This window comes from Phyllobates terribilis, unplaced genomic scaffold (genome assembly GCF_046119375.1).
Source record: "Phyllobates terribilis strain yellow unplaced genomic scaffold, ASM4611937v1 Scaffold_35__1_contigs__length_13245226, whole genome shotgun sequence".
In the NCBI taxonomy this organism is placed as follows: domain Eukaryota; kingdom Metazoa; phylum Chordata; class Amphibia; order Anura; family Dendrobatidae; genus Phyllobates; species Phyllobates terribilis.
This window is the reverse complement of record NW_027362795.1, coordinates 702,577-728,193: the sequence shown is the minus strand read 5'-3', so window position 1 is coordinate 728,193 and position 25,617 is coordinate 702,577. Positions and strand designations below refer to the sequence as shown.

The following is a 25,617-nucleotide window of genomic DNA, read 5'->3' as shown; positions in this document are numbered from 1 at the left end:
TAAAACTAGGAAACATATTGCATCCAAATGGATTAACCCCTCACCTCCAGAAATTAGTGAATGCAAAAATAAGGTAAATAATATTATCAGATTACAAAAAGGGGTATATAAAAAACAAAACTGAATGAATAAATTAGAGAAAATATGGGGCTTATGGTTGGATACACCTGGAATGCCATCAAGGGGGTTATTGTTGGAGAGACATTGACTTATGGGAGAAGGGGGGTATTGGTGAGGTCTAATGTTTCATTGTAATGTTAAGGAATTCCAATATACATGTGGTATGGGTAATATAGCACACCTATATGTGTATAGGATTATAATGTTTATTACAATATTAAGGTTATATAAAAGATATCAAGAATGTGGAATGTTAATTGTAAGAAATAGTAACTGAAAGTTATCAGACGGTAATGGGCAAGCTGAAAGGATATATAGGAGAGATGCATGTATGTGATCCCTATGGTATGTTATTTTATTATTTCTATGTACTGATTTCTTGTTTTGTAAAAAAAAAAAAAAACTAATGAAAAAATCTCAATAAAAATTTCTTGCATTAAAAAAAAGAAGAATAGGAAAAAGGCTTCTCCCCTGTGTGAGTTCTCTGGTGCTTAATCAAAGCTGATTTCTGGTTAAAACATTTCCCACATTCTGAACATGAAAAAGGCTTCTCCCCTGTGTGAGTTCTTTGATGTGTAACAAGAGATGATTTGTCTGTAAAATACTTTCTACATTCTGAACATGAAAAAGGCTTCTCCCCTGTGTGAGTTCTCTGGTGTTTATTAAGATGTGATTTATGATTAAAACATTTCCCACATTCTGAACATGAAAAAGGCTTCTCCCCTGTGTGGGTTCTCTGGTGCGCAACCAAAACTGATTTTTGGTTAAAACATTTCCCACATTCTGAACAGGAAAAGGGCTTCTCCCCTGTGTGGGTTCTCTTGTGACTATCAAGAATCATTTTACGATTAAAACATTTCCCACATTCTGAACAGGAAAAGGGCTTCTCCCCTGTGTGGGTTCTCTTGTTTTAATCATAGAATGATTCTTGAAAGTCACATTTCCCACATTCTGAACAAGAAAAAGGCCTCTCCCCTGTGTGAGTTCTCTGATGTGTAACAAGAGATGATTTGTCTGTAAAACACTTTCTACATTCTGAACATGAAAAAGGCTTCTCCCCTGTGTGAGTTCTCTGGTGTTTATTAAGATGTGATTTATGATTAAAACATTTCCCACATTCTGAACATAAAAAAGGCTTCTCCCCTGTGTGGGTTCTCTGGTGCGCAACCAAAACTGATTTTTGGTTAAAACATTTCCCACATTCTGAACAGGAAAAGGGCTTCTCCCCTGTGTGGGTTCTCTTGTGACTATCAAGAATCATTTTACGATTAAAACATTTCCCACATTCTGAACAGGAAAAGGGCTTCTCCCCTGTGTGGGTTCTCTGGTGCTTAATCAAACCTGATTTCCTTGTAAAACATTTCCCACATTTTGAACAGGAAAAGGGCTTCTCCCCTGTGTGGGTTCTCTTGTTTTAATCATAGAATGATTCTTGAAAGTCACATTTCCCACATTCTGAACAAGAAAAAGGCCTCTCCCCTGTGTGAGTTCTCTTGTGTCTATCAAGAATCATTTTACGATTAAAACATTTCCCACATTCTGAACAGGAAAAGGGCTTTTCCCCTGTGTGGGTTCTCTGGTGGCTATCAAGATGCGCTTTCCGGTTAAAACATTTCCCACATTCTGAACATGAAAAAGGCTTCTCCCCTATGTGGGTTCTCTGGTGGTTTTTAAGATACGCTTTCTGGTTAAAACATTTCTCACATTCTGAACATGAAAAAGGCTTCTTCCCTGTGTGGGTTCTGTGGTGCTTAACTAAAGCTGATTTCTGGTAAAAACATTTCCCACATTCTGAACAGGAAAAGGGCTTCTCCCCTGTGTGGGTTCTCTGGTGGCTATCAAGATGCGCTTTCTGGTTAAAACATTTCTCACATTCTGAACATGAAAAAGGCTTCTTCCTTATGTGGGTTCTCTGGTGGTTAACCAAAGCTGATTTCTGGTTAAAACATTTCCCACATTCTGAACAGGAAAAGGGCTTTTCCCCTGTGTGAATTCTCTGGTGGTTATCAAGATGCGCTTTCCGTTTAAAACATTTCCCACATTCTGAACATGAAAAAGGCTTCTCTCCTGTGTGGGTTCTCTGGTGATCAACAAAAACTGATTTCTGGTTAAAACATTTTCCACATTTGGAACAAAACAATCTATTGTCCGCTGTGTGTATTTTTTGATGTTTAAGAATAGACTTTTCAAGGGTAAAACTATTTCCATTTTCTGAACGTGAAAAAGATTTCTTTGCTTTAGGAGCAGTTCGTTTATTAATGCTTATTTTATTTTGATTTTCCTTAGTAGTCGGTAATGAATCAGAAGATAGGACCTGTTTCATAGGATCAGATGATTGATGTTTGCTGTGAAGGGATGATGGTATATCTGGAGTAATGGCATTCACTTCAATTGTATCTTGTGGGATCTCAAGATCGTCAGATTTAAAAATCTCCTGTCCATCTGATCTCCTGGTACAGTCATCTACCAAGAAAAAAAACACAATTATTAATTTTGAATAAAATGTCCCTGAAATTTATATTTTTGAAGATTTCTACTTAAAATGTCTAAACAAACACATCCCTGGGCTACATGCTAATCCAGGGAAATGAAGAGATATATGCTCAAGTTTAAAAATCTATTTTATTAGACACAAATCTAAAAAATAGAGGAATATTTAAAATATTTTCAATATTCCTCTATTTTTTCGATTTGTGTCTAATAAAATAGATTTTTAAACTTGAGCATATATATCTTCATTTTCCTGGAATAGCATGTAGCCCAGAGATGTGTTTGTTTAGATTGATTTAGAAGTGGCATGCAATCTTTATTTATTTTTCTATGGGATTCTTGTGATAATTGTACTTAAAATGCCTGTAGGAATGGCAAGTTATTGACAGAATGACAGTTCACAGTCTAATAGAAAACCTCATAGGATGAACCAGTAGAGCGTGGTGTCCAACTGTTTGTTCATTCTGCCTCCAAAATATGGAATAAGAGGCCATCAAAAAATGTTATGTAGGCAAAAATGACACCAATAAAAACTTCTACTCATCTCACAAAAAACAAGTCCCCACTCAAGTCCATCATCTGTCAATGGAAAAACAGAGGTTTCCACATTATTAGTGGCTCAAAGGCTCTTGAGAATCAACATGGCTTCCATAAACCAATCCAGCAATATCCGCTCTCCCAAAGTCAGATCTCCCCCTCGCTTCTGAGCCTTGCAGTGTGCCCAAACCACATTTAGCATCCATGTATTTGGCATTCCTATAGTGAGAAGAACCCACTTAATTGATGGTGTGTGTCTCCTGGAGCACAATCTGGACACTATGTGTTGGGTAATAAAATGGCATATTTGCAATTTTCACTCTCCATCATCCACCGTGTGCTAATTTTTGGAAAGTGACTGTGAAGTCATAATAGTCACTTCTCCTATAGATTAATTCACTGAGGGTTATAATTTCCAAAATGGAGTCACTTTATGGGGATTTCTACTGCTCTGGTTTTCTGCCATTTTGTTATATTAGGGCTTCTGCAAAAGGTGTGTACCATCTCCTCTGGGACATCTACTTCTCCTCCTGCTTCGACTTGTGTGACGTCTCCTTCTGTCACCAGGAGAAGCCTTATTCATTCCGCAGGCGGCACTTGTGATGGAAGAGACGTTAGAACCAGAAGCTCTGGGTGGCGCAGGCTCTGCGCTGCCACTAAGATTAGGGAGCCTGGGACCAGTAGTACCATCCAGTCTGGCAGTATGGGTGTGTGTGCTGTCCAGCTGAAGTAATCTGCTCCCTGCTTCAGCCATTTGGAAAGCACCGCACCCTACTAAAGCTCGGAGCATATTACCGGGAGCTGCCAGATACAGCCTTGTTCTCCTCTGGTTCAGTCCTCTGTGCTCAGCTCCCGGCTTGTGTATTTGTTTCCTGTTGTGACCTCGGCCCGTTTACTTACTACTCTTGTGTCTTCTGATTTAGTATTTTCTCTGTCCTCCTGGTTCTGACCCGGCTATCTGACTATTCTTCTTCCTATCTCACTCCACAGAACAGCAGGTAACACCGTGGCCCAAGCCTAGGGATCTCTGTGTTAGTCCAGAACCATGTAGAGGGGTTAAAGGGTGATGAGCAAAGTAATTTTTGAAATCTATAAATGGGGTAGATAAGGCAAGCCTGTTCGTGGTGGCCATCTTTCGAGCTTCCAGGTGACCATAAACAGTGCCCCCAATACATTGTGTCTGGGAACTATTCCAGCAAAATCTGCATTCCTAATAGCTAAATGTCGCTCCTTCCCTTCTTAACCTGCCATGTGCCCAGACAGTAGTGTACAACCATATATAGGGTATTGTCACATTCAAAAGAAGTTGAAAAATAATTTGTAAGGTCCATTTGTTTCCTATTATCCTTTGTGAAGAATTTCAAAGTTATCACCACGTAAAGTGACAAACGTCAGATTTGAAAAATGGCCCTGATTAGGAACAGAAAACTGGGTGCCTGAAGAGGTTAAATCAGAGGATTACTGAAGTCAAAAACTGTGACTATACACAATAAAACATCGACTGAAATGATCAAACTCAACAGTCTTCATCAGTAATAAATGAGTAACTAGTGGTGAAACCTCTCTGGGGTAATTAGAGTATTGGGCTCTGTGGCTCTTGGCAATCTAAACTATCGTAAGGGACAATATTTTCTGTCAGATGAGTGTCAAGAAGAAATATTAGACCTTCAAAGAGAACTTTTTATAATACTGCAGAGCTGAGGGGTCTTAAATTTAGATCTCGAGCATTTGGAAGAGGCAATGGAGACCTTCTTTTTGAAAGACTACCAGGGAGTTACAGCGTCACATAAGTGAGGCCGGCCGATCCCACCGCATTGAAACTATCATACAGAATGAACTTGTAAAAAAAGAAAGAATATAAAAACATGTAACATCCCCAACTACTACATATGCATGAAGGGAGAAATCCAACACTAAACTGGAGTCACACTCATTTATGTTGGACCATTGGAGCTACTATGAGTCCTGAGCAGAAGAGTAGAGAAAGTATTATCGCCCCCATTTCAGGAGAGATTGTGCAGTAATCTGAATTTCTTAGGATCGAAAACATAATGGAATTTATGACGCGGAGTGACTCCATGAAACCAGGGCTGGAGCCAACACATCTCCTGCAGGCGTGAATAAATGTATATTACAGCCATCAGCCACGCACAGCTTAGAGATATATCATGGCACAGGTGTAATGTTTTTTATGTAGTTTATCACAATCCTGTTTGAAGTTAGTTGGTTTTAAAAGATATTGAAAAATCAGGATAAAGGGAAACTCTGTTGTTATTGTACAGAAATTCACACTTGGCCTCACTGCACATTTAATGTTGTCGATCAAAAAAGTCTGGAAAGACTGGACCTGGTCTTGTAGGGACCATATGAGAACATTCAGCAGCACAGAAGGGAGAGAAGGTAGATTCATCCAATAAGATATCAGGGATCTAGGAAGCCAACACCATCATTACTCTCCGCTTTCTCTTACAGGCCAATCAAAATATTTTTCTTCAAGTGATTTTCTCACTTGTCAGCACATTCTACGTACACTGTCATTTGGCTTTGTAGTTTACAGACCTGGGCAGGTAACGGTCAGCGTCTCCTAATCCCAGGGGGTAGGTGATTCCTTCAGGTTGTAAGTTGTATAGAAAAGGTCTTTCACAATTTCCCAAAGTAAATTGAACATTTTCGGACGGAGGAGAATGTTGTGGTCTAGTGGCAAAATGGTGATCGCACGATTGCTATACGGCCAGACTACACCACCGATAAAGCAGCCACAGCCGGTGACTGAGAAGAATCTGTGACTTCTCTGCATTTAGTGATTACTACTCACCTGGGTAGTCATATGTAGGAATCTCCTCTTTACACCGCTCATCACCCCTCACATATGTCTCCGTAGCATTAATATGGGTCAGATCTTCACCCTGAAACAAATATTATAAAAGTCACAGACAGATGGAGAAGTCCCATCTATGATCAGCTCTAATCCTGCCATCTCCACCGTTCTCATTACACAAGTATAAAACATATAATACTGGTGGATAAAACAAGACCTTTACAGCTGTCTACACATCATAGGGGAGATCTCATGACACCTTCTCTCCATCTACCTGATGATCCTGAGGAACATTGGGATCTTGTTTACAGTCCTGTGGAAGAAGAGGATGGGGACATCTCTCTGGTGTTGTCCTCTTACTGGATATATCTGGAGGAAACACATACAGGGGCTGAATTCATTCTTTACATACAGATAATTATAGGTTGTGTGTATTTAGTCCTGTCTATTACCTGGTGATGTGAGGGGCTTGGGAACCTCCATCATGAAGTCCCTGTACAGATCTTTGTGTCCTTCTAAATACTCCCACTCCTCCATGGAGAAATAGACGGCGACATCCTGACATCTTATAGGAACCTGACACATACAATGATACCGTCATCCCCCCGATTCCTCCATAGCGTTACTGTATAATGTCCCAGAATTCCCAGCAGTGTCACCTCTCCAGTCAGAAGCTCAATCATCTTGTAGGCAAGTTCTAGGATCTTCTGGTCATTGATGTCCTCATGTATCAGGAGGTAAGGTGGAGGCCCCGTGATTAATCGCTGGTTATGGAGAGAAACATTAATAAATCTCACTACAGACATTTCCAGAGTCCTCACCTCTCCAGTTCTGTCCGTCTGTTATTCCTATAGATAAGATTGATGTAATGTGACGTCATCAGAATCTCTCACCTCTCCAGTAATCCGGAAGAGGATCTCTAGGGTGAGGTGGAATATCCTCTCCGCCATCTTTTCCCTGTCCATATCAGGTAAATCAGGAAAATTTTGTTATATAGAAGATCTGCACTGAGAGGATCCGGTATTGTAGAGACATGAATGAGAAGATAAGCCGATGGAACATCATAAAAATCCTGTGCAATAATACAACTATTGGAGATAACGAGGGGAAACATATAAGGAGATTTATTATTTGACAGTATTTTGTTTTTTCTTTACATCTAGTAATAAAACCTAAGGCCACAGACAACAAGCAGTTTCTTCCTCGGAGTCTGCAGCTGAATACGTTTCTCATAGACTCACCGTCAGGGAAATATTGAGAAAATATTAACAATTTCTCCCAAACCCCTCTTCTCTCTCACCTCTTCCTTATCCACCATTTGGACCAAACCAACTGTTTCCATGCAATTTAACACACACAGCAGAAGTCACTTGTAGACAAATGCAGCACAAAAGGTGCTACTGACCCACTTAACATAGGAATGCATCTCCCCTTAGCACAGACCTGGGATAGGTTGACACCTTCCAGCAGGGGCAGAGATTGAAGGAAAACTCATTTAGGCTTCAAAGGGGTTTAACACAAACTTCAGGATGTCCGGAGCTGATACGAAATATGAAATATTGTAAGTTCTATAACTCCGCTAATAATGGGACCCATGTTTTTAGTGGCAGGGTCAGCCAAGGAACAATATGCTTATTTTATCGTAGCTGTGAGTCCCTCCAGGTAGCTGGGGTGCAAAAGTAACAAAATAACAGACAACAACTATGTCATGTGTGGTCTCTAAAGGAAGGTAAATTCATAACGGAAAAAATGGTAGAGCCAGCCCCCTTAATGTCATCCCAGGTGCTGTGTGGGCAGGTCTCCCCTTAGGCATAAAAGAATCCAAGGAGGATGGATGAGTATTCATTGCCAGGGGGGTATAGAGACTATAATAAACGGATCTTGTTCGATAACCGTCAAATCAATAAGTGGGGCGCCCCCCTCCAGCTAAACGGAATTGTCTCTGCGATCTATTACGTAAGTCTTCTTTAATCCTGTTTATATTGTGTAACTGTATATTCTGTACTGTATTGTCCCCTTTGTAAAATCCTTGTATATTTTTCATAACACTGCCTTCCTTTTGGATTAAATATAAAATGTAATAGTCCTGTTTCTTTTGCTCTGTAATCGTTCCCTCCCCCGAAGCCATATACCCTACCAGAACGCAGGCGTCCGACCAGGCCTGTATTATATTTCAAATCTGGACGGTGGTGGCAGCGAACAATAATAATTGGGTTATCGTGAAGCTGACAGTGACCGTACGGGGGCATATACACATATCCCCACAGAGTGACGACAACGGTGAGAGATTATGTAATCTCCCCGGTGTCATCTCTTTGTGAGTTCATGACACCTTCCATAACGCTAATTCTCGTCCCATTTTCCGACAATGGAATTGGAATTAGCAATACTGCAGGAGATATTCATTACAAGTGACATGAGAAATAACTACGTCATGATGAGGCAACATCTTCTAATACGGATCTAAAACCATATTTGGCCAGAGTCCGTCACTGACTACTGCACCACTGGCCATCTATATGAATGTTTCTCGTCTTCCCCGGACTGTAATCTTCTATCAAGTTAGATCTCATGTCTGATTCACACACAGAAGTTTGAGGCTTTTATAAAAGCTGTTTTGTTTGCACACACACCGCAGACAGAAATGATTTGATACTGAAGTCTACATGTATAGTGTATTATGGGGTTTACTTCTGGCCTTAGGCTTTCCTATATTACAAGAAAAAAAAAACAGAAAAAAGCAGATATTAAAAAGTTTCAAAAGAAAACTGTCACCAACAATTCTTGTAGAAAAAAAAACATGCAAAAAGCAGAAGACACATTGTCATTTTTTAACATGTTAAACATTTGTGTTTGTTCTTATATGAATTCTTTTGAGCACCAGAACATAGATGTACACCGCAGGGATGGCATGGGTGCGGCTGCAATAAAATCCCTGGCAGTTTAACCACTTGCTCCTGCAAAAAGCAAACATGGCATCTAAGAAGGTTTGACAGAGTTCGGCTGAATGACCTTCCTCCCTCAAGTACTCAATAGTATGGGGCTGCCTAGTTACTATGATACTTAAATGCCTAATAATGGTGTTTGGGCCTGCAATGTACGAAAGTCTATTAGGCCGGGCCAGAGGCAGCATTCAATAAGTTACCTTTTAACGCCCCCAGACACATTAGACTAAAGCTGCATGAAAGCACTGATTTCGGGGGGTTTGGTTGACTATATAATGTATTTGGGGGCCTCCCAACAGATAATGTCAGGGCAGAGAAGGATCTGTGATCCTGAATTTCAGAGGCTAAAATGTTTGTTCTTCCTGTAGATAATCCTCCGCTAGAGGAGTCTGGAGGCGACTCTCTCATACAGACCACAGAAAAGCTGGAATATTTGTGTGTATGGGGGAGTCGGGAGAGATAGCCGTCTGCCAAATGACCGATCAGTCAACACTTATCTCATGTGTATGGGGACGTTACTATTGCACAGGCAGGGATAATACACGGCACTACAGTAGTACAGTGCATCACCGGAGCGATCAGAGGCTTCTGTGTTGTATGATCGCACTAAGGAGAGCTGTTTAAAAAAAGTTTATAAAAAAGGTTTAAAAAAGTTTTAAAGTGAAAATATCACAGTTTTAGCAAAAATAAATATTCATCACTATAGGGAAAACATGCATGTAATGGGAAAATGGAGAGGGAGGTCAGCTCACTGTTTATTCAATGCACTTTGTCTGAAGATCACCGCATGGAGCCGCCCTGGTCAGGGATATTTCAAGGTTCAAGTAGAGCAAGGAGGAGAGATGGATTCTCCAGCATTGTCTATATTGTTAAAACCTCACATTAAGGCTGTGTGCCCACGATGTGTTTTTCAAGCGTTTATGCTGCGGAATTTCCGCAGCGTAAACGCTTGGGAAACACTTGGTAAACCTTCCCCCATGGTCTCCAATGCAAATCCGCACTTTCAATGCCCATGCTGCGTATTTTTCCGCAGCGTTTATGCTGCGCTCAAAAATACGCAGCATGTCCATTAATTTTGCGGACACGCAGCGTAATCGCCGCCATTGACTTGCATTAGAACGCGTCAATACCGCAAGACTGCATCTGTACTTGCGTAATTGACGCATTCTAATGTGCGGATGGTACCCAGGCCTGGAGGACAGAAGACTCTCCTCCAGACTCAGGTACCATAGAATCTGTAAATAAAAGAATTTAATACAAAAAATAAAGATTATACTCACCTTCCGATGTCATCCCGGTGTTTTGTCCACGCCGTCCGGTCTCTTGCAATGCTTGCGCTGTTGTGAAGGACCTGCCATGACGTCACTGAGTCATGTGACCCATCACATGACTCAATGATGTCACCGCAGGTCCTTCACAACAGCGCGAGCATTGCAAGAGACCGGACGCAGCAGAGATGACACCAGGAAGACATCGGAAGGTGAGTATAATCTTTTTTTTTTTATCATTCTTATTCTTTTTTTTAACTATTACTTGGTCACAATATATAAATCCATGCCGGTTGCAGGGATTTATATAGTGTGACCAACTTGTCAAGCACTTTCCAAGAGATGCTCAAAATCGCTTGGAAAACTGCTTGAAAAAACGCATGCGAAAACGCTGAAAAAATGCTTCTCTCTGGCAGAAAAAAAGCATGTAAATCTGCATGCGTTTTTTTCTGCCATAGAGAGGCAAAAACGCTCTGGATCAAATCTGCTACGTGGGCACATAGCCTTATTGTGAGTTCATAAAACTGTTGTGATGGCATACCACCAAGTGCCCGCATATGAAACCAATGCTTATTCATTATTTACAACATGCGAGTCTCTGTGATACTTTTATATCCTTCCCTTTCCTGGGTGTCCATTGATTACTGAGCTCTTCTCAGACAATTTAACCCTGTATTGTATGGAAGTAAAAGAGAATACACAAATACAACTCATGCATGAGACATTCAATAAAATCACTGGAAATCAAAAACAAATACAATTAATTGTACTGTAATATTAATCCTGTCTGATGTTCATTCCCTGTGGGGCTCTAGTGTGTAATCTAAATATCCAATATGACTTTCTATTTAAGATTTTTCTTTTCATATCTCCACCTCTTAATGGTTTATAAACCTTTTCTATTCCTAATATCTGAAGGGTCTGATATCCCCTTTATGTTTTTGTGAAAAGCGTCTTGAAACCACAGACAGGTTTAATGTTGTGGGATTGATTGCGTCAGATAAATGTCTTCTAATACATGTTTATAGCGGATCTGACATCCATCCCACATATTGTAGTTAACTCTCTATACACTCTATTTAGTAGATGACCCCTATAGTGTTACAATTGATGAAATTGTGTATTGAAAATTGTAGTCCTGTTAGGTTTTCTTCAAATGTGTTGGTTTTATTAACCACTTCGCACCAGAGCCTGTTTTTGCCTTCGTGACTGGGCCAATTTTTTCAATTCTGACCACTGTCACTTTATGAGGTAATTACTCTGGAACGCTTCAACGGATCCCCCTGATTCTGAGACTGTTTTTTCGTGACATATTGTACTTCAGCATAGTGGTAAAATTTCTTCGATATCACTTGCGTTTATTTGTGAAAAAATCGGAAATTTGGTGAAAATTTTGCAATTTTCAAACTTTGAATTTTCATGCCCTTAAATCAGAGAGATATGTCACACAAAATAGTTAATAATAACATTTCCCACATGTTTACTTTACATCAGCACAATTTTGGAACCAAAATTTTTTTTGTTAGGGAGCTATAAGGGTTAAAAGTTGACCAGCGATTTCTCATTTTTCCAACAAAATTTACAAAAACATTTTTTTAGGGACCACATCATATTTGAAGTCACTTTGAGGGGTCTTTATGACAGAAAATACCCAAAAGTGACATCATTCTAAAAACTGCACCCCTCAAGGTGCTCAAAACCACATTCAATAACTTTATTAAACCCTTCAGGTGCTTCACAGGAATTTTTGGAATGTGGAAGAAAAAAATTAACATTTAACTTTTTTCACAAAAATGTTACTTTAGACCCAATTTTTTTTATTTTCACAGGGGTAACAGGAAAAAATGGACCCCAAAATTTTTTGTGCAATTTCTCTTGAGCGCGATGATACCCCATATGTGAGGGAAAACCACTGTTTGGGCGCACGGCAGGGTTCGGAAGGGAAGGAGCGCCATTTGAATGTAAAATTTGTTTGAATAATTAGAGGACGCCATGTTGCATTTGGGGAGCCCCTGATGTTCCTAAACAGTGGAAACCCCCCACAAGTGACACCATTTTGGAAACTAGACCCCTTAGGGAACTTATCTAGATGTGTGGTGAGCACCTTGAACCCCAAGGTGCTTCACAGAAGTTTATAATATTGAGCTGTAAAAATAAAATTTTCACATTTTTCCCACAAAAACGTTTTTCATCCGTTAATTTTGCATTATCATAAGGGTAATAGTATAAATTGCACCATGAAGTTTGTTGTGCAATTTCTCCTGAACACGCTGATACCCCATATGTGGAGGCAAACCACTGTTTGGGCGCACGGCAGGGTTCGAAAGGGAAGGAGCGCCATTTGACTTTTTGAATGTAAAATTTGTTTGAATAATTAGCGGACGCCATGTTGCATTTGGGGGGCCCCTAATGTGCCTAAACAGTGGAAACCCCCCACAAGTGACATCATTTTGGAAACTAGACCCCTTAGGGAACTTATCTAGATGTGTGGTGAGCACCTTGCACCCCCAGGTGCTTCACAGAAGTTTATAATATTGAGCCATAAAAATAAAATTTTCACATTTTTCCCACAAAAAATGTTTTTCATTCCCTAATTTTGTATTATCATAAGGGTAACAGGATAAATTTCACAATGAAATTTGTTGTGCAATTTCTCCTGAGTACGCAGATACCCCATATGTGGGGGAAAACCACTGCTTTGGTGTACGGCAGGGTTCGGAAGAGAAAGGAGCGCTATGTTGGCTGGGATAGGTTGCAGACACCATGTCACATTTGAAGAGTCGCTGACATGCTGAAACTGCAGGAACCCCCACAAGTGACCCCATTATGTAAACTACACCTCTCAAGGAATTCATCTAGGGAAGTAGTGAGTATTTTTTAATTTTTACATTTATACCATTGGGCAGTGAAAAAAGCATAATTATATTTTTACCACAAAAAAATGTTTTACCCTCAGATTTTACATTTTCACACAGGGCAATGGGTAAAAATGGTGCCGAAATGAGTCACACAATTTCTTCTAAAAGTGGCAATACCCCATATGTGGCTGCATCGTACCGCTCAACCATACGGCGAGATCTGGGGGGGACGGAGTGCTATTTGACATTTGGAGAACAAATTATTGTAGAATAGGCATTTGGATTTGGGAGCACAAAATTTTCTGAATTTCTTTTGGGGGGGCAAGGGCCATTTCGCTTTTCCAGAGCCTTTCTGCTACCAGTAACTTGGAAGTCCCTTATATTTTTAACAGATGACGGACCTGAGTGGGGACTAGCTTTTTTTGAGGACTGAGCGGAAGCTTTTATTGGGAACATTTTACGTAACATCCGGCGCTCTAGGCTGAGCACTTACATCGGGGTTTCCATCTAAATTTCAAAGTGATGTAATTCAGATGAAACCCCTGCAGGATCCATTCACTGTAATGAGGCAGCAGAGTTGCTCTGGACTCCGTCTGGCCTCTGTTTAGCGGTGTCCTTTTTTTCAGAAGTGCACAAAACTGTGGCCAACCGCACTTTTATGCACGCCTAAAACAAATGACACCGTGGGATCACAGGCCAGACGGCATTCACAGTGGCCTATATCTGCCTCATTACAGGGAATCTTCCGTCATGGGTTCCGTCTGAGTCACGTATTTCAGAGATTTACACGGAAACTCTGGCGTAAGTGCTCAGCGCAGAGCGCAGGATAAATGTGAGCAGAGCCTTACTGCGATCTTTGGGAGACATAATAAACAAATCAGTAGCAGGTGAAGAATTGGTTTTATTTATTTTTTTACGCCGTTCCTCGTGTGATATAACTGATTAGATTACTTTATTCTTCAGGTCGGTGCGATTACAGAGATACCAGATTTATATCGGGTTTTTATGACTGACAGCTGTCACACACTAAGACGCTTTTTTTTTGCAAAATCTAGTTTTTGCACCACCATATTTTGAGAGCTATAATTTTTCCATATTTCGGCCGACAGAGTCATGTGACGGCTTGTTTTTTGCGGGACGAGTTGACATTTTTATTGGTACCATTTTTGGGTACGTGACATTTTTTGATCGCTTTCTATTCCGTTTTTTGGGAGGTAAAATTAACAAAAACCAACAATTAAGGAATTGTTTTTTGAGGGTTTTTTTGTATGCCGTTCTGCATGTGGTGAAAGTGATCAGGCAGCGTTATTCTTCGGGTCGGTACGTTTAGAGCGATATTACATTTACTGTATATTTTTTTTATGTTTTGGCGCTTTTACACAATAAAACAATTTTATAGAAAAAAAATTTTTTTGCATTGCTTTATTCTGAGCGCTATAACTTTTTTATTTTTCGGCTGATAAGCCGCCATACCGCTCTTTTTTTTGCGGAACAAGATGACGTTTTCAACGGTACCATTTTTATTTCCATTTTGCTTTTTGATCGCATTTTTTTCCACTTTTTGTTTGGCGATATGAGGAAAAAGCATAGTTTTTTCCTCCATTTTTTATTTATTTTTATTACGGTGTGCACAGAAGGAGTTAATTAGTGTGACAGTTTTATAGCTCGGGTTGTTTCGGACGCGGCGATACCAAATATGTATACTTTTTTTATTTTTGCATAAATATACGGATTTATCGGTTTAATATTTTATTTATTTTAATTTATTTTGTATTTTTTTTTAACAGTTTCAAAACATTTTTTTTAAACTTTTTTTTACAGTTTTACTTAGTCCCTGTATGGGACATTAATTTTTATTTTTCTGATCGCTGATCTCATGTAATGTAATAGACATATATTACATTACATGAGATCTTCACACAGTCAGTGTGTCCTGCCAGGCTTCAGCTGTAGGCTGACACTGGCAGGACACCATATATGGTAGAGCTGGAGGCTGTCATGTGACCTCCAGCTGCCATAGCAACCCAAGGTCCTGAAAGGTATCAGGGGTCTTCGGAGAGGTAAGTATACCACCCCCTCTCCTCCTGCTGTCTTCTATATGCCGCGATCACGATAGATCGCGGCATATAGAAGGCAGCAAAGGGTTAACATCACTGGGACCTGATCCAATCAGGTCCCGATGATGTTCCCTGTCAGAGCTAACGCTCTGCACCGCTCTCGCAGCGCTTGCAGGACCCTGGGGGTCCTGAGCGCTGCGAGACCACCCACCGTTTTTAAACGTCTGCGCTGCACAGAGCCCAGGCAGCGCGGACATTTATGTACAGTGGGCTGTCGGGAAGCGGTTAACATAGTTGCATGCTTTACAGGGTATATGTCCACATTATAATATATATATATATATATATATATATATATATATATATATATATTCTTTATTTTTATATAGCGCCAACATATTCCGCAGAGCTTTACATACATTATCATCGCTGTCCCCATTGGGGCTCACAATCTAAATAAAAAAAAAAACCTAACCAAGGATAACCAAGTCACATAGCGTTTGATATTTGTTTCTTGAAAATAACTAGTTGAAAGTTTTCCGCCAAGTGTAGAAGTCTTTTTGGATACAAAAATCAAACAAAATATGCAAAAGAATTTACAAAGTCTGGAGGATGGATCTCAGACATCAAAAAAACTAAGTTTGAAAGAGATATCAAAGACTACGAGTCAAATTCAATTTACACATGGAAGTGAAACAAACCAAGAGCTACTGTTTTGAAATACAAGTCACACAATAAATTCAAAGGAAATAGAGGAGAGCGGAGGTCAGCTTCACAAATCCTAATGTGTCCATGGGTTCCTCTAATTATAATTCTCTGAGGACTTATCTGATGGATTAATTAAAGACAGATGGAACAAAAATAAATTCTCAAGTATTCCCCAAAATCCAGCACAAAACAACGGAGACAGGCAGGCAGAAAGCACAAACGTGCCGGGACATGTGCGTTCCACGCCGGAGTGCATCACAGTCTCCTATCTGCGATTGTGCATGTCCAGAAGCATGTGTTCCACACCGGAGCGCATAATGGTTTTGGATTGCATTACACCAACATAAGATTTTTCTATCTCTGAGATCAGCGTCATGGGAGACTAAAAACAAGTATTGCACATCCTCCCATCATGCAATAGGCAAGTAGATCTACTTTATCACTTCATAAGATATGGGATGATGGCCCACAGTATATTCCTAAATGGTCAAATTTGACCTCTATTGCACAATTAGAGATACACAAGGATCACCACACTTGTTAATTAATAAATAGTATATGTGGAATAATTGCTAAGTAATAATTCTGATATAGAAGCTCAGATATCTCGATGAAGTACAATAATATGTGAATCCCATTCACAGGGAACTGAGTAGCAATGGGTAGAGTATACAATCTAAAAATATAATCCAGGATGGGTCTGTATTCACACAAAACAGGCATAAGAAATTTGCTCATTGAGTCCCTTAGGGGCTTGTGAATCCAGTCTAACAACCCACTTACTTTCTTTTTTGAGGATACATCTATTGTGATCACCACCTCTCACATTGGGTTTAACCATCTCAATGATACAAAAGGAGATGTCTCCAGTTTGATCTCAATGTACACTGTTCATATATCTCGCTAATGGGGTGTCCCAACCATGGCGTATACTGCCCAAATGCCCCCCCACAATCCTCCCAGACTCCCTCTTGATCTTGCCTACATAATCTAGGGGCAGGTGTGATCATATATACTAGTCCTGAGGATTTACAGTTGGAATAATCCCACTAGAAAAAGATTTTAAGCATGGAGGAACTCAAGAAAGATTTACATGGTCTCATCCAATTAAATGGACAATGTTCTGCAAATCTAAAGAAATCGTAGATTCCTCTATCTAGCCAAGTCCCCTTGGGTGCAGGTTTTTTATAGAAATTGTCAGGGTTCCACAGTGACGACACCGGGGAGATCACACAATATCTCACCGTTGCCGTTACTATGTCTGGATTTCGTCAGGGAGTGGCGAGCACACGATCCCGACTACCCACTACGTAGGTATCGGCAAGCGACCAGTGAGCGTATGGCATCACACCTCCAGATTCCAACGCATGGAATGTGTGTCTACGCCCCCGTACGGTCACTGTCAGCTTCACGATAGCCCAATTAACCCTGGGATTTTCCGTTTTTGCATTTTCGCTTTTAGCTTCCCTTGTTCCCAGAGCCATAGCGTTTTTATTTTTAATATGGTCATGTGAGGGCTTATTTTTTGCGGGATGAGTTGTACTTTTGAACGACATTACTGGTTTTACCATATCGTGTACGGGAAAACAGGAAAAAAATCCAAATGCAATGAAATTGCAAAAAAAGTGCAATACCACAGATGTTTTTTTTTTTTTTTTTTACCACGTTCACTGAATGCTAAAACTGACCTGCCCTTCTTATTCTCCAGGTCATTACAAGTTCGTAGACACCAAACATGTATAGGTTCTTTTTTTTTTAAGTGGTGAAAAAAAATCCAAAGTTTGCTAAAAAAAAAAAAAAGGCACCATTTTCCAAGACTTGTAGTGTCTCCATTTTTCGGGATCTGGTGCCGGGTGAGGGTTTATTTTTTGCGCACCAAGCTGACGTTTTTATTAGTACCATTTTGGAGTAGCTCTGATGTTTTCATCGCCCGTTATTGCATTTTATTGCAATGTTGCGGCGACCAAAAAAAGTAATTCTGGCGTTTAGAATTTTTTTCTCGTTATGCCGTTTCCCGTTCGGATCAATTCTTTTTTTATATTGATAGATCGGGCGATTCTGAACACGGCAATACCAAATATGTGTATGTGGGTTGTTTTTTTTATTATTTTATTTTGATTGGGGCGAAAGGGAGGTGATTTAAACTTTTATGTTTTTTTAATATTTTTAAAAACTTTTTTTTTACACTTTTTGCTTGCGTCTATAGTCTCCATAGGAGACTAGAAGCAGCAACTGTCCGATCGCCTTTGCTACATAGAGGTGATGAGCAGATCACCTCTATGTAGCAGAAATGCTCCTGTGCTATGAGCGCCGACCACTAGGTGGCTCTCATAGTGATAATTACATGACAACCACTGGGGTCACCGATGGGCTTTAAGAATCAGCTGACATGTGCTCGGTTGAATGCAGGCTCACAGCCGGAGCCCTAACTGGACCGGGGGTGATGGCCTGGGGCGTTCTAATACGCCTCAGGCTTTCAAGGGGTTAATATAAATTGTTGCCACCGCCGTCCAGATTTGAAATATAATACAGGCCTGGGCGGACGCCTGCGTTCTGATAGCGTATGGCTTCGGGGGAGGGAACAATTACAGCAAAAAAGAAAAAGAATTATTACATTTTATATTTAATCCAAAAGGGAGGCAGTATTATGAAAAATATACAAGATTTTACAAAAGTGGACAATACAATACATAAGTAGTTACACAAAATAAACAGGATTAAAGAAGACTTACTATAATGATCGCTGAGACAATTCAATATAGGTGAAGGGGAGACACTAAGCTTGATTTGACTGTTATCGAGCAAGATCCGTTGCTATAATAAATATATACTCCCGCAATGAATACTACTCCAACCTCAGCAGATTCTTTTATGCTGAAGTGAAAGACCGGCCCACACACCCCCTGGGATGACATTACGGGGGCTGGTCTCCAGCCTTCATATCTTTATTAGATATCTGTTTTTTGAGATAACTTATTGTGGGTTGATCGTAGAGGCCCGAAAGTGATACATTTTTTTCCGTTATGATTTTACCATTCTCAAGAGACCTCACACGGTATAGCTGCGATCTGTTATTTTGGGACTTTTGCGCCACAGCCCCCCAGAGTGACCTACAGAGACAGGAAAATATCCATATCATTCCCAAGCTGACCCTGTCACTAAAAATATGGGTCCCTTCATTTTGAGAATTATGAAACTTTAGTTATTTCGAAGATTCTGCAGTCTTTGTTAAACCCCTTTTGAGCCTAAACGAGTCATTTCCTCTTTCCTTCCATCTCTGCCCCTATGCTGGAAGGTGTCAATCTATCCCAGGTCTGTGCTAAGAGGAGATGCATTTGTATGTTAAGTAGAATAGGCTACTGAACTTCTTGTACTGTTTTTTGCATACCAACAGCTGGAGTTTCAGCTCTCCTCTGGTGACAAATGGTGGATAAGGGAGGGATGAAGAGGGGTTTCAGGGACAGAGAGAAATTGTTAATACTTTCTCAATATTTCCCTGACAGTAACTATGCACTAAATGGTCCCTAATTGTCTGACCGTTTCTGAAAGTTATTGTGGGAGTAGATCCCACAGGACCCTCAGGTCCGGATCAGCCACAAGTATATCCCAGTGTTTTCTGAGGATATGAAAGATACAGTCACTCTGATTGTCGTAAGTTTTTCTTACTCGTGTTGTCCAATCTTTTTCTTGGTCTCTAGGTTAGGGATGGAGGAGTGTCTGTCTCTCCCATTTTTCTGCAAACGATGATGTGGAATCCAAAATGTACCATGAGTACCCTTTTTCCCTGAATCTGATGTTCAGGTCTATAGCCTGTATATTAAAATCTGTGACATTAGAGCAGTACCCAACCGTAAAAACTGGCCCTTGGGTATTCTTCTTTTTATGAGGATGGGGTGGTGGCTATCCCACTTCAATAGTTTATTAGTGCTTGAAGGTTTATGATAGATGAGTGTTCCTAGGGTCCCATTGCAATCCTTCTTGATTAGGAAAGGCAGCTGGTAATAATTAAACTCTGATATAAATCTCAGGCCCACTCTATGGATATTGAGTTCTCTGACAAATTCAAAAGATTGCTCACTCGTCTCTGACCAGATGATAAAAATGTAGTCAATATATCTATATCATACCCCAATATATGGATGCCACCACTTATGATCATCCCTGAATATTGTAGTTTCCTCCTACCAGCTCAGGAATACTTTAGCATGTGAGGGTGCACAGTGGCTCCCCATCGCAGTACCCCTGAGATGGTGGAAGTACTTCCTGTCAAAAAGAAAGAAGTTATGAGTAATAGCGAATTTTAGAAGATCCTCCATGAAGTCATTATGTCTGCTACACTCTATTGATCTCGATTTCAAGAAATGTCTTACTCCTCTGATACCATCCTCATGCGGTATATTACTGTACAAAGCCTCGATATCTAGTAAGGCCTGCTCCCCTACATGCATGTATACATGCTCGAGGGTCTACATGTAGGGGAGCAGGCAAAGGGAAAACCAACTCCAGAGGGATTATTCCAACTACAGGACCTCAGGCGCTACTGGGGGAACATTATACTGTGTGGGGGCTTCATACATACTGCATAAGGAGCATAATGGGGGCATTACACTGTGTGGGGGCATCATACATCCTGTATAAGGGGCATAATTGGGGCATTACACTGTGTGGGGGCATCATACATCCTGCATAAGGGGCATAATGGGGGCATTACACTGTGTGGTGGGCATCATACATCCTGCATAAGGGGCATAATGGAAGCATTACACTGTGTGGGGGCATCATACATACTGCATAAGGGGCATAATGGGGCATTACACTGTGGGGGGCATCATACATCCTGCATAAGGGGCATAATGGGGTCATTACACTGTGTGGGGGCATCATACATCCTGCATAAGGGGCATAATGGGGGCATTACACTGTGTGGGGGCATCATACATCCTGCATAAGGGGCATAATGGGGGCATTACACTGTGTGGGGCATCATACATCCTGCATAAGGGGCATAATGGGGGCATTACACTGTGTGGGGGGCATCATACATCCTGCATAAGGGGCATAATGGGGGCATTACACTGTGTGGGGGCATCATACATACTGCATAAGGGGCATAATGGGGGCATTACACTGTGTGGGGGCATCATACATCCTGCATAAGGGGCATAATGGGGGCATTACACTATGTGGGGGGCATCATACATCCTGCATAAGGGGCATAATGGGGGCATTACACTGTGTGGGGGCATCATACATCCTGCATAAGGGGCATAATGGGGGCATTACACTATGTGGGGGGCATCATACATCCTGCATAAGGGGCATAATGGGGCATTACACTGTGGGGCCAGTAAAGGGGTCCTGTACTATGAGAACAATACGTTTCCTCCCTTCCTGTCTCCATAGTTGGGTCGTATGTATCTATTACAGGAAACAGAACAAAAACCTTATGATTCTTATAAAGGGGCAACACAAGACCCCAAAAGAGTCTCCGTGCTGAAGGGGTTAATGCCCCCTGCCCCAGTAATGGGGTCTCCACATACCTCCACCTGCAGAGCCGCCACCACATATATGGCTGCTCTGTGCGCACAGGACCTGTGATGAGGTCACAGGAGGGGAGGAGTCAGGGGTCACATGATCAGGGGCCTCAGTGGATGCAGGACTCTGCTGTGCTGGTTGTCATGGTGCTGGATGAGCTGAAGTTTATGTGTGGGGTCAGGAGGGGTTTACAGTGTGGATGTAGCAGAGCCGCGTGTGTACGAGGTGTACGGAGCAGAGCCGCGTGTGTACGAGGTGTACGGAGCAGAGCCGTGTGTGTACGAGGTGTACGGAGCAGAGCCGCGTGTGTACGAGGCGTACGGAGCAGAGCCGCGTGTGTACGAGGTGTACGGAGCAGAGCCGTGTGTGTACGAGGTGTACGGTGCGGAGCCGCGTGTGTACGAGGTGTACGGAGCAGAGCCGCGCGTGTACGAGGTGTACGGAGCAGAGCCGTGTGTGTACGAGGTGTACGGAGCAGAGCCGCGTGTGTACGAGGTGTACGGAGCAGAGCCGCGTGTGTACGAGGCGTACGGAGCAGAGCCGCGTGTGTACGAGGTGTACGGAGCAGAGCCGTGTGTGTACGAGGTGTACGGAGCAGAGCCGCGTGTGTACGAGGCGTACGGAGCAGAGCCGCGTGTGTACGAGGTGTACGGAGCAGAGCCGTGTGTGTACGAGGTGTACGGTGCGGAGCCGCGTGTGTACGAGGTGTACGGAGCGGAGCTGTGTGTGTACGAGGTGTACGGAGCAGAGCCGCGTGTGTACGAGGTGTACGGAGCGGAGCCGCATGTGTACGAGGTGTACGGAGCAGAGCCGCGTGTGTACGAGGTGTACGGAGCAGAGCCGCATGTGTACGAGGTGTACGGAGCAGAGCCGCGCGTGTACGAGGCGTACGGAGCAGAGACGTGTGTGTACGAGGTGTACGGAGCAGAGCCGCGTATGTACGAGGTGTACGGAGCAGAGCCGCGTGTGTACAAGGTGTACGGAGCGGAGCCGTGTGTACGGAGCGGAGCCGCGTGTGTACGAGGTGTACGGAGCGGAGCCGTGTGTGTACGAGGTGTACGGAGCAGAGCCGCGCGTGTACGAGGTGTACGGAGCGGAGCCGCGCGTGTACGAGGTGTACGGAGCGGAGCCGCACGTGTACGAGGTGTACGGAGCGGAGCCGCGCGTGTACGAGGTGTACGGAGCGGAGCCGCGCGTGTACGAGGTGTACGGAGCGGAGCCGCGTGTGTACGAGGTGTACGGAGCGGAGCCGCGTGTGTACGAGGTGTACGGAGCGGAGCCGCGTGTGTACGAGGTGTACGGAGCGGAGATGAGGGGCTTATTACAATTTGATTTGCACCATGACAGGTGATGAGTGGGAATCGGCGTCTTTAACGTCTGAGGGTTTATTCGATAATCTCGTCCTCCCATTTGGATTCTCCAATGCACCAACAGGATTTCACAACTCTCTGAATGATATTTCTCTGATTACTTTGGGAGATTTCTTGTGATTTATCTTGATGATATAGAATTTTCTCTCCTGATTTGGATTCTCACCAGGAACATATCCGTGTAATATTTCAAAGATTGAGGGAGAATTCTTTCTTTGTTTGATGAAATTGAGAAATGTTTTTTTTCTGTTCAGGAAGTTTCATTCCCGGGTCATTTTATCGTCTGATGGTTTCCGATGCATCCTGGAAAGGTGAAAGCCATAATAGATTGGTTCCAACCTAGTGACCTGAACGCATTGTAAGGTTTTATAGGATTCACCAACTATTATAGGAAATTCATTAGGGGTTTTTCTCAGATTGCTGAACCTCTTACTGACCTCACATGTAAGGGGGCGGATCTCAAGGTTTGGCCACCGGATGCTTTGAGGGCTTTTGAAAAATTGAAGGAGTGTTTTATGTCTGATCCTGTTCTAATCCAACCCCATCTCCAAGAACCATTCATTGTGGAGGTGGATGCTTCATGGGTCGGGGTAGAGGCCATTTTCTCTCAGGGTTCCAAAGCTCTGACCAATTTGCAGCCATGTACATTACTCTCAAGAAAATTTTCATCTGCTGAAATAAATTATGCTGTTAAGAATTATGAGTAACTCGTTGTTAAATCAGCCTTTAACCCCTTTACCACTGAAGATAGTTTGCACATTAATGATCAGGCCAATTTCTACAATTCTGACCACTGTCACTTTATGAGGTAATACCTCTGGAACGCTTCAACTTATCCCACTGATTCTGAGATTGTTTTTTCGTGACATATTGTACTCCATGATAGTGGTAAACTTTATTTGATATGGCTGGTGTTTAATAAATAACATTTCCCACATGTCTACTTTACATCAGCACAAATTTGGAACCAAAATTTTTATTTATTAGGAAGTTATAAGGGTTAAAAGTTAACTAGTGATTTCTAATTTTTGCAACAAAATTTACAAAACTATTTTTTTATGGACCACATCACATTTGAAGTGACTTTGAGGGGCCTTTATGACAGAAAATACCCAAAAGTGACACCATTCTAAAAACTGCACCTCTCATGGTGGTGAAAACCACATCGCAAGGGTAACAGGAAAAAAATTGAACACAAAATTGTTGTGCAATTTCTCCTGAGCATGCCGATACCCCATATGTGGAGGAAACCACTGTTTGGGCGTACGGCAGGGTTCAGAAGGGAAGGAGTGCCATTTGACTTTTTGAATGTAAAATTTGCTTGAATAATTAGCGGACGTCATGTCTCGTTTGGGAACTCCTGATGTGCCTAAACAGTGGAAACCCCTCACAAGTGATGCCATTTTGGAAACTAGATCCCTCACGGAATAGGGGGGGCAGCATCGTGTTGTGCGGTTGTTTTCCTGCAGGAGGGACTGGTGCACTTCACAAAATAAATGGCATCATGAGAAAAGAAGATTATGTGGCAATACTGAAGCAACATCTCAAGACATCAGCCAGGGAGTTAAAGCTTGGGCAGAAATGGGTCTTCCAAATTGACAATGACTCGAAGCATACTGCCAAAATGGTAACAAAGTGGCTTAAAGATAACAAAGTCAATGTTTTGGAGTGGCCATCACAAAGCCCTGATCTCAATCCTATTGAAAATTTATGGGCAAAGCTGAAAAGGCCGGTGCGAGCAAGGTGACCTACAAACCTGGATCAGTTACATCAGTTTTGTCAGGAGGAATGGGCCAGAATTCCGACCAACTATTGTGAGAAGCTTGTGGAAGGATATCCCAAATGTTTGACCCAAGTCATTCAATTTAAGGGCAATGGTACCAAATACTAATGAAATGTACTGTATGTAAACTTTTGACTGCAGTAAGTAATAAAAATGCCTTAAAACATTCTCTCTCTCTCATTATTCTGGCATTTGGCAAATATTAAAAATTATGGTAATCCTAATTGACCTAAAACGGGAAAGGTTTATTCTGATTTCATGTCAGATATTGAGAAAAACATGCATATGTGTCTTTTTATATAGTGTATGTAAACTTCTGGTTTCAACAAACTGTGTGTATGATATACACATATATATATATATATATATATATATATATATATATATTTAATATAGATAATTATATATTTTGTAATATTTTTATAACTTTTTTTTTTTACTTAGTCCCACTATGGATGGGACTTCCACTTTCTGCAGTCTGATCACAGTTATAATGTATAGCTGTTATGTACTGCAACTTAGAACTAAGGAATAGGAGGGAATAGCATTCCCTGCACTGAGACTCAGCTTTACCCTACACTGGAGTGGGTGCCCTATTCCTTATGAATAGCCCCACCGAAACTCCTGCACTGAACTTAAACGAAGACCTGTAGGAAAGGGAAAGGGGTCCCTAAAAGATCTAAGGACTGGGAGCAAAAGCAGGAGACCTCCTAACAGAAAAGTTAGTTGCAGAAACAAAAATTAAAGGAAACAAAACTGGTGGAACAAGAAGTCCCAGGATAACAATAGTCCAAAGCAAGAAGAACTAAACCAGGCTACTTAGCCAGAGCACGAGCGTTACAACACTGATGTCCAGCAGGGAATGGGTGCCAGGTGCTGGGTAATAAAGAGTGCAGAGATCACGTGACCAAGAAACCCAGCACCAGAGGAAAAGACTAGAAGCCAGCAAACCAAAACAAGATGGCAGATAGTAAAACAACATAAATTGTAACAATAGCAGTGCAGGATCACTGCTATACAACAGACACAAGTTATTTTGAACATGCACTGCGCATGATCAAAGTAACTTGCTGGGGCCTGGTGACCCAGATGTCGTCATGACTAGTGTTGAGCGAATTTGTTCGGCAT

The 25,617-nt window shown here is 41.7% G+C and overlaps 1 protein-coding gene across 1 annotated transcript; it reads right to left on the bottom strand.

Moving 5' to 3' along the window:
- Positions 1-1,418: 1,418 nt before the first annotated feature.
- LOC141182575 (oocyte zinc finger protein XlCOF7.1-like) lies at positions 1,419-21,406 on the bottom strand. The gene is made up of 7 exons (XM_073660728.1): positions 21,342-21,406; positions 6,859-7,053; positions 6,625-6,729; positions 6,418-6,541; positions 6,240-6,334; positions 5,963-6,053; positions 1,419-2,583 (listed from the first exon to the last, which is right to left on the bottom strand). The coding sequence occupies exons 2-7, from the start codon at positions 6,928-6,930 to the stop codon at positions 1,535-1,537; spliced, it is 1,536 nt and encodes a 511-aa protein (XP_073516829.1). The 5' UTR covers positions 6,931-7,053; positions 21,342-21,406; the 3' UTR covers positions 1,419-1,534.
- Between the last annotated feature and the right edge of the window lie 4,211 nt (positions 21,407-25,617).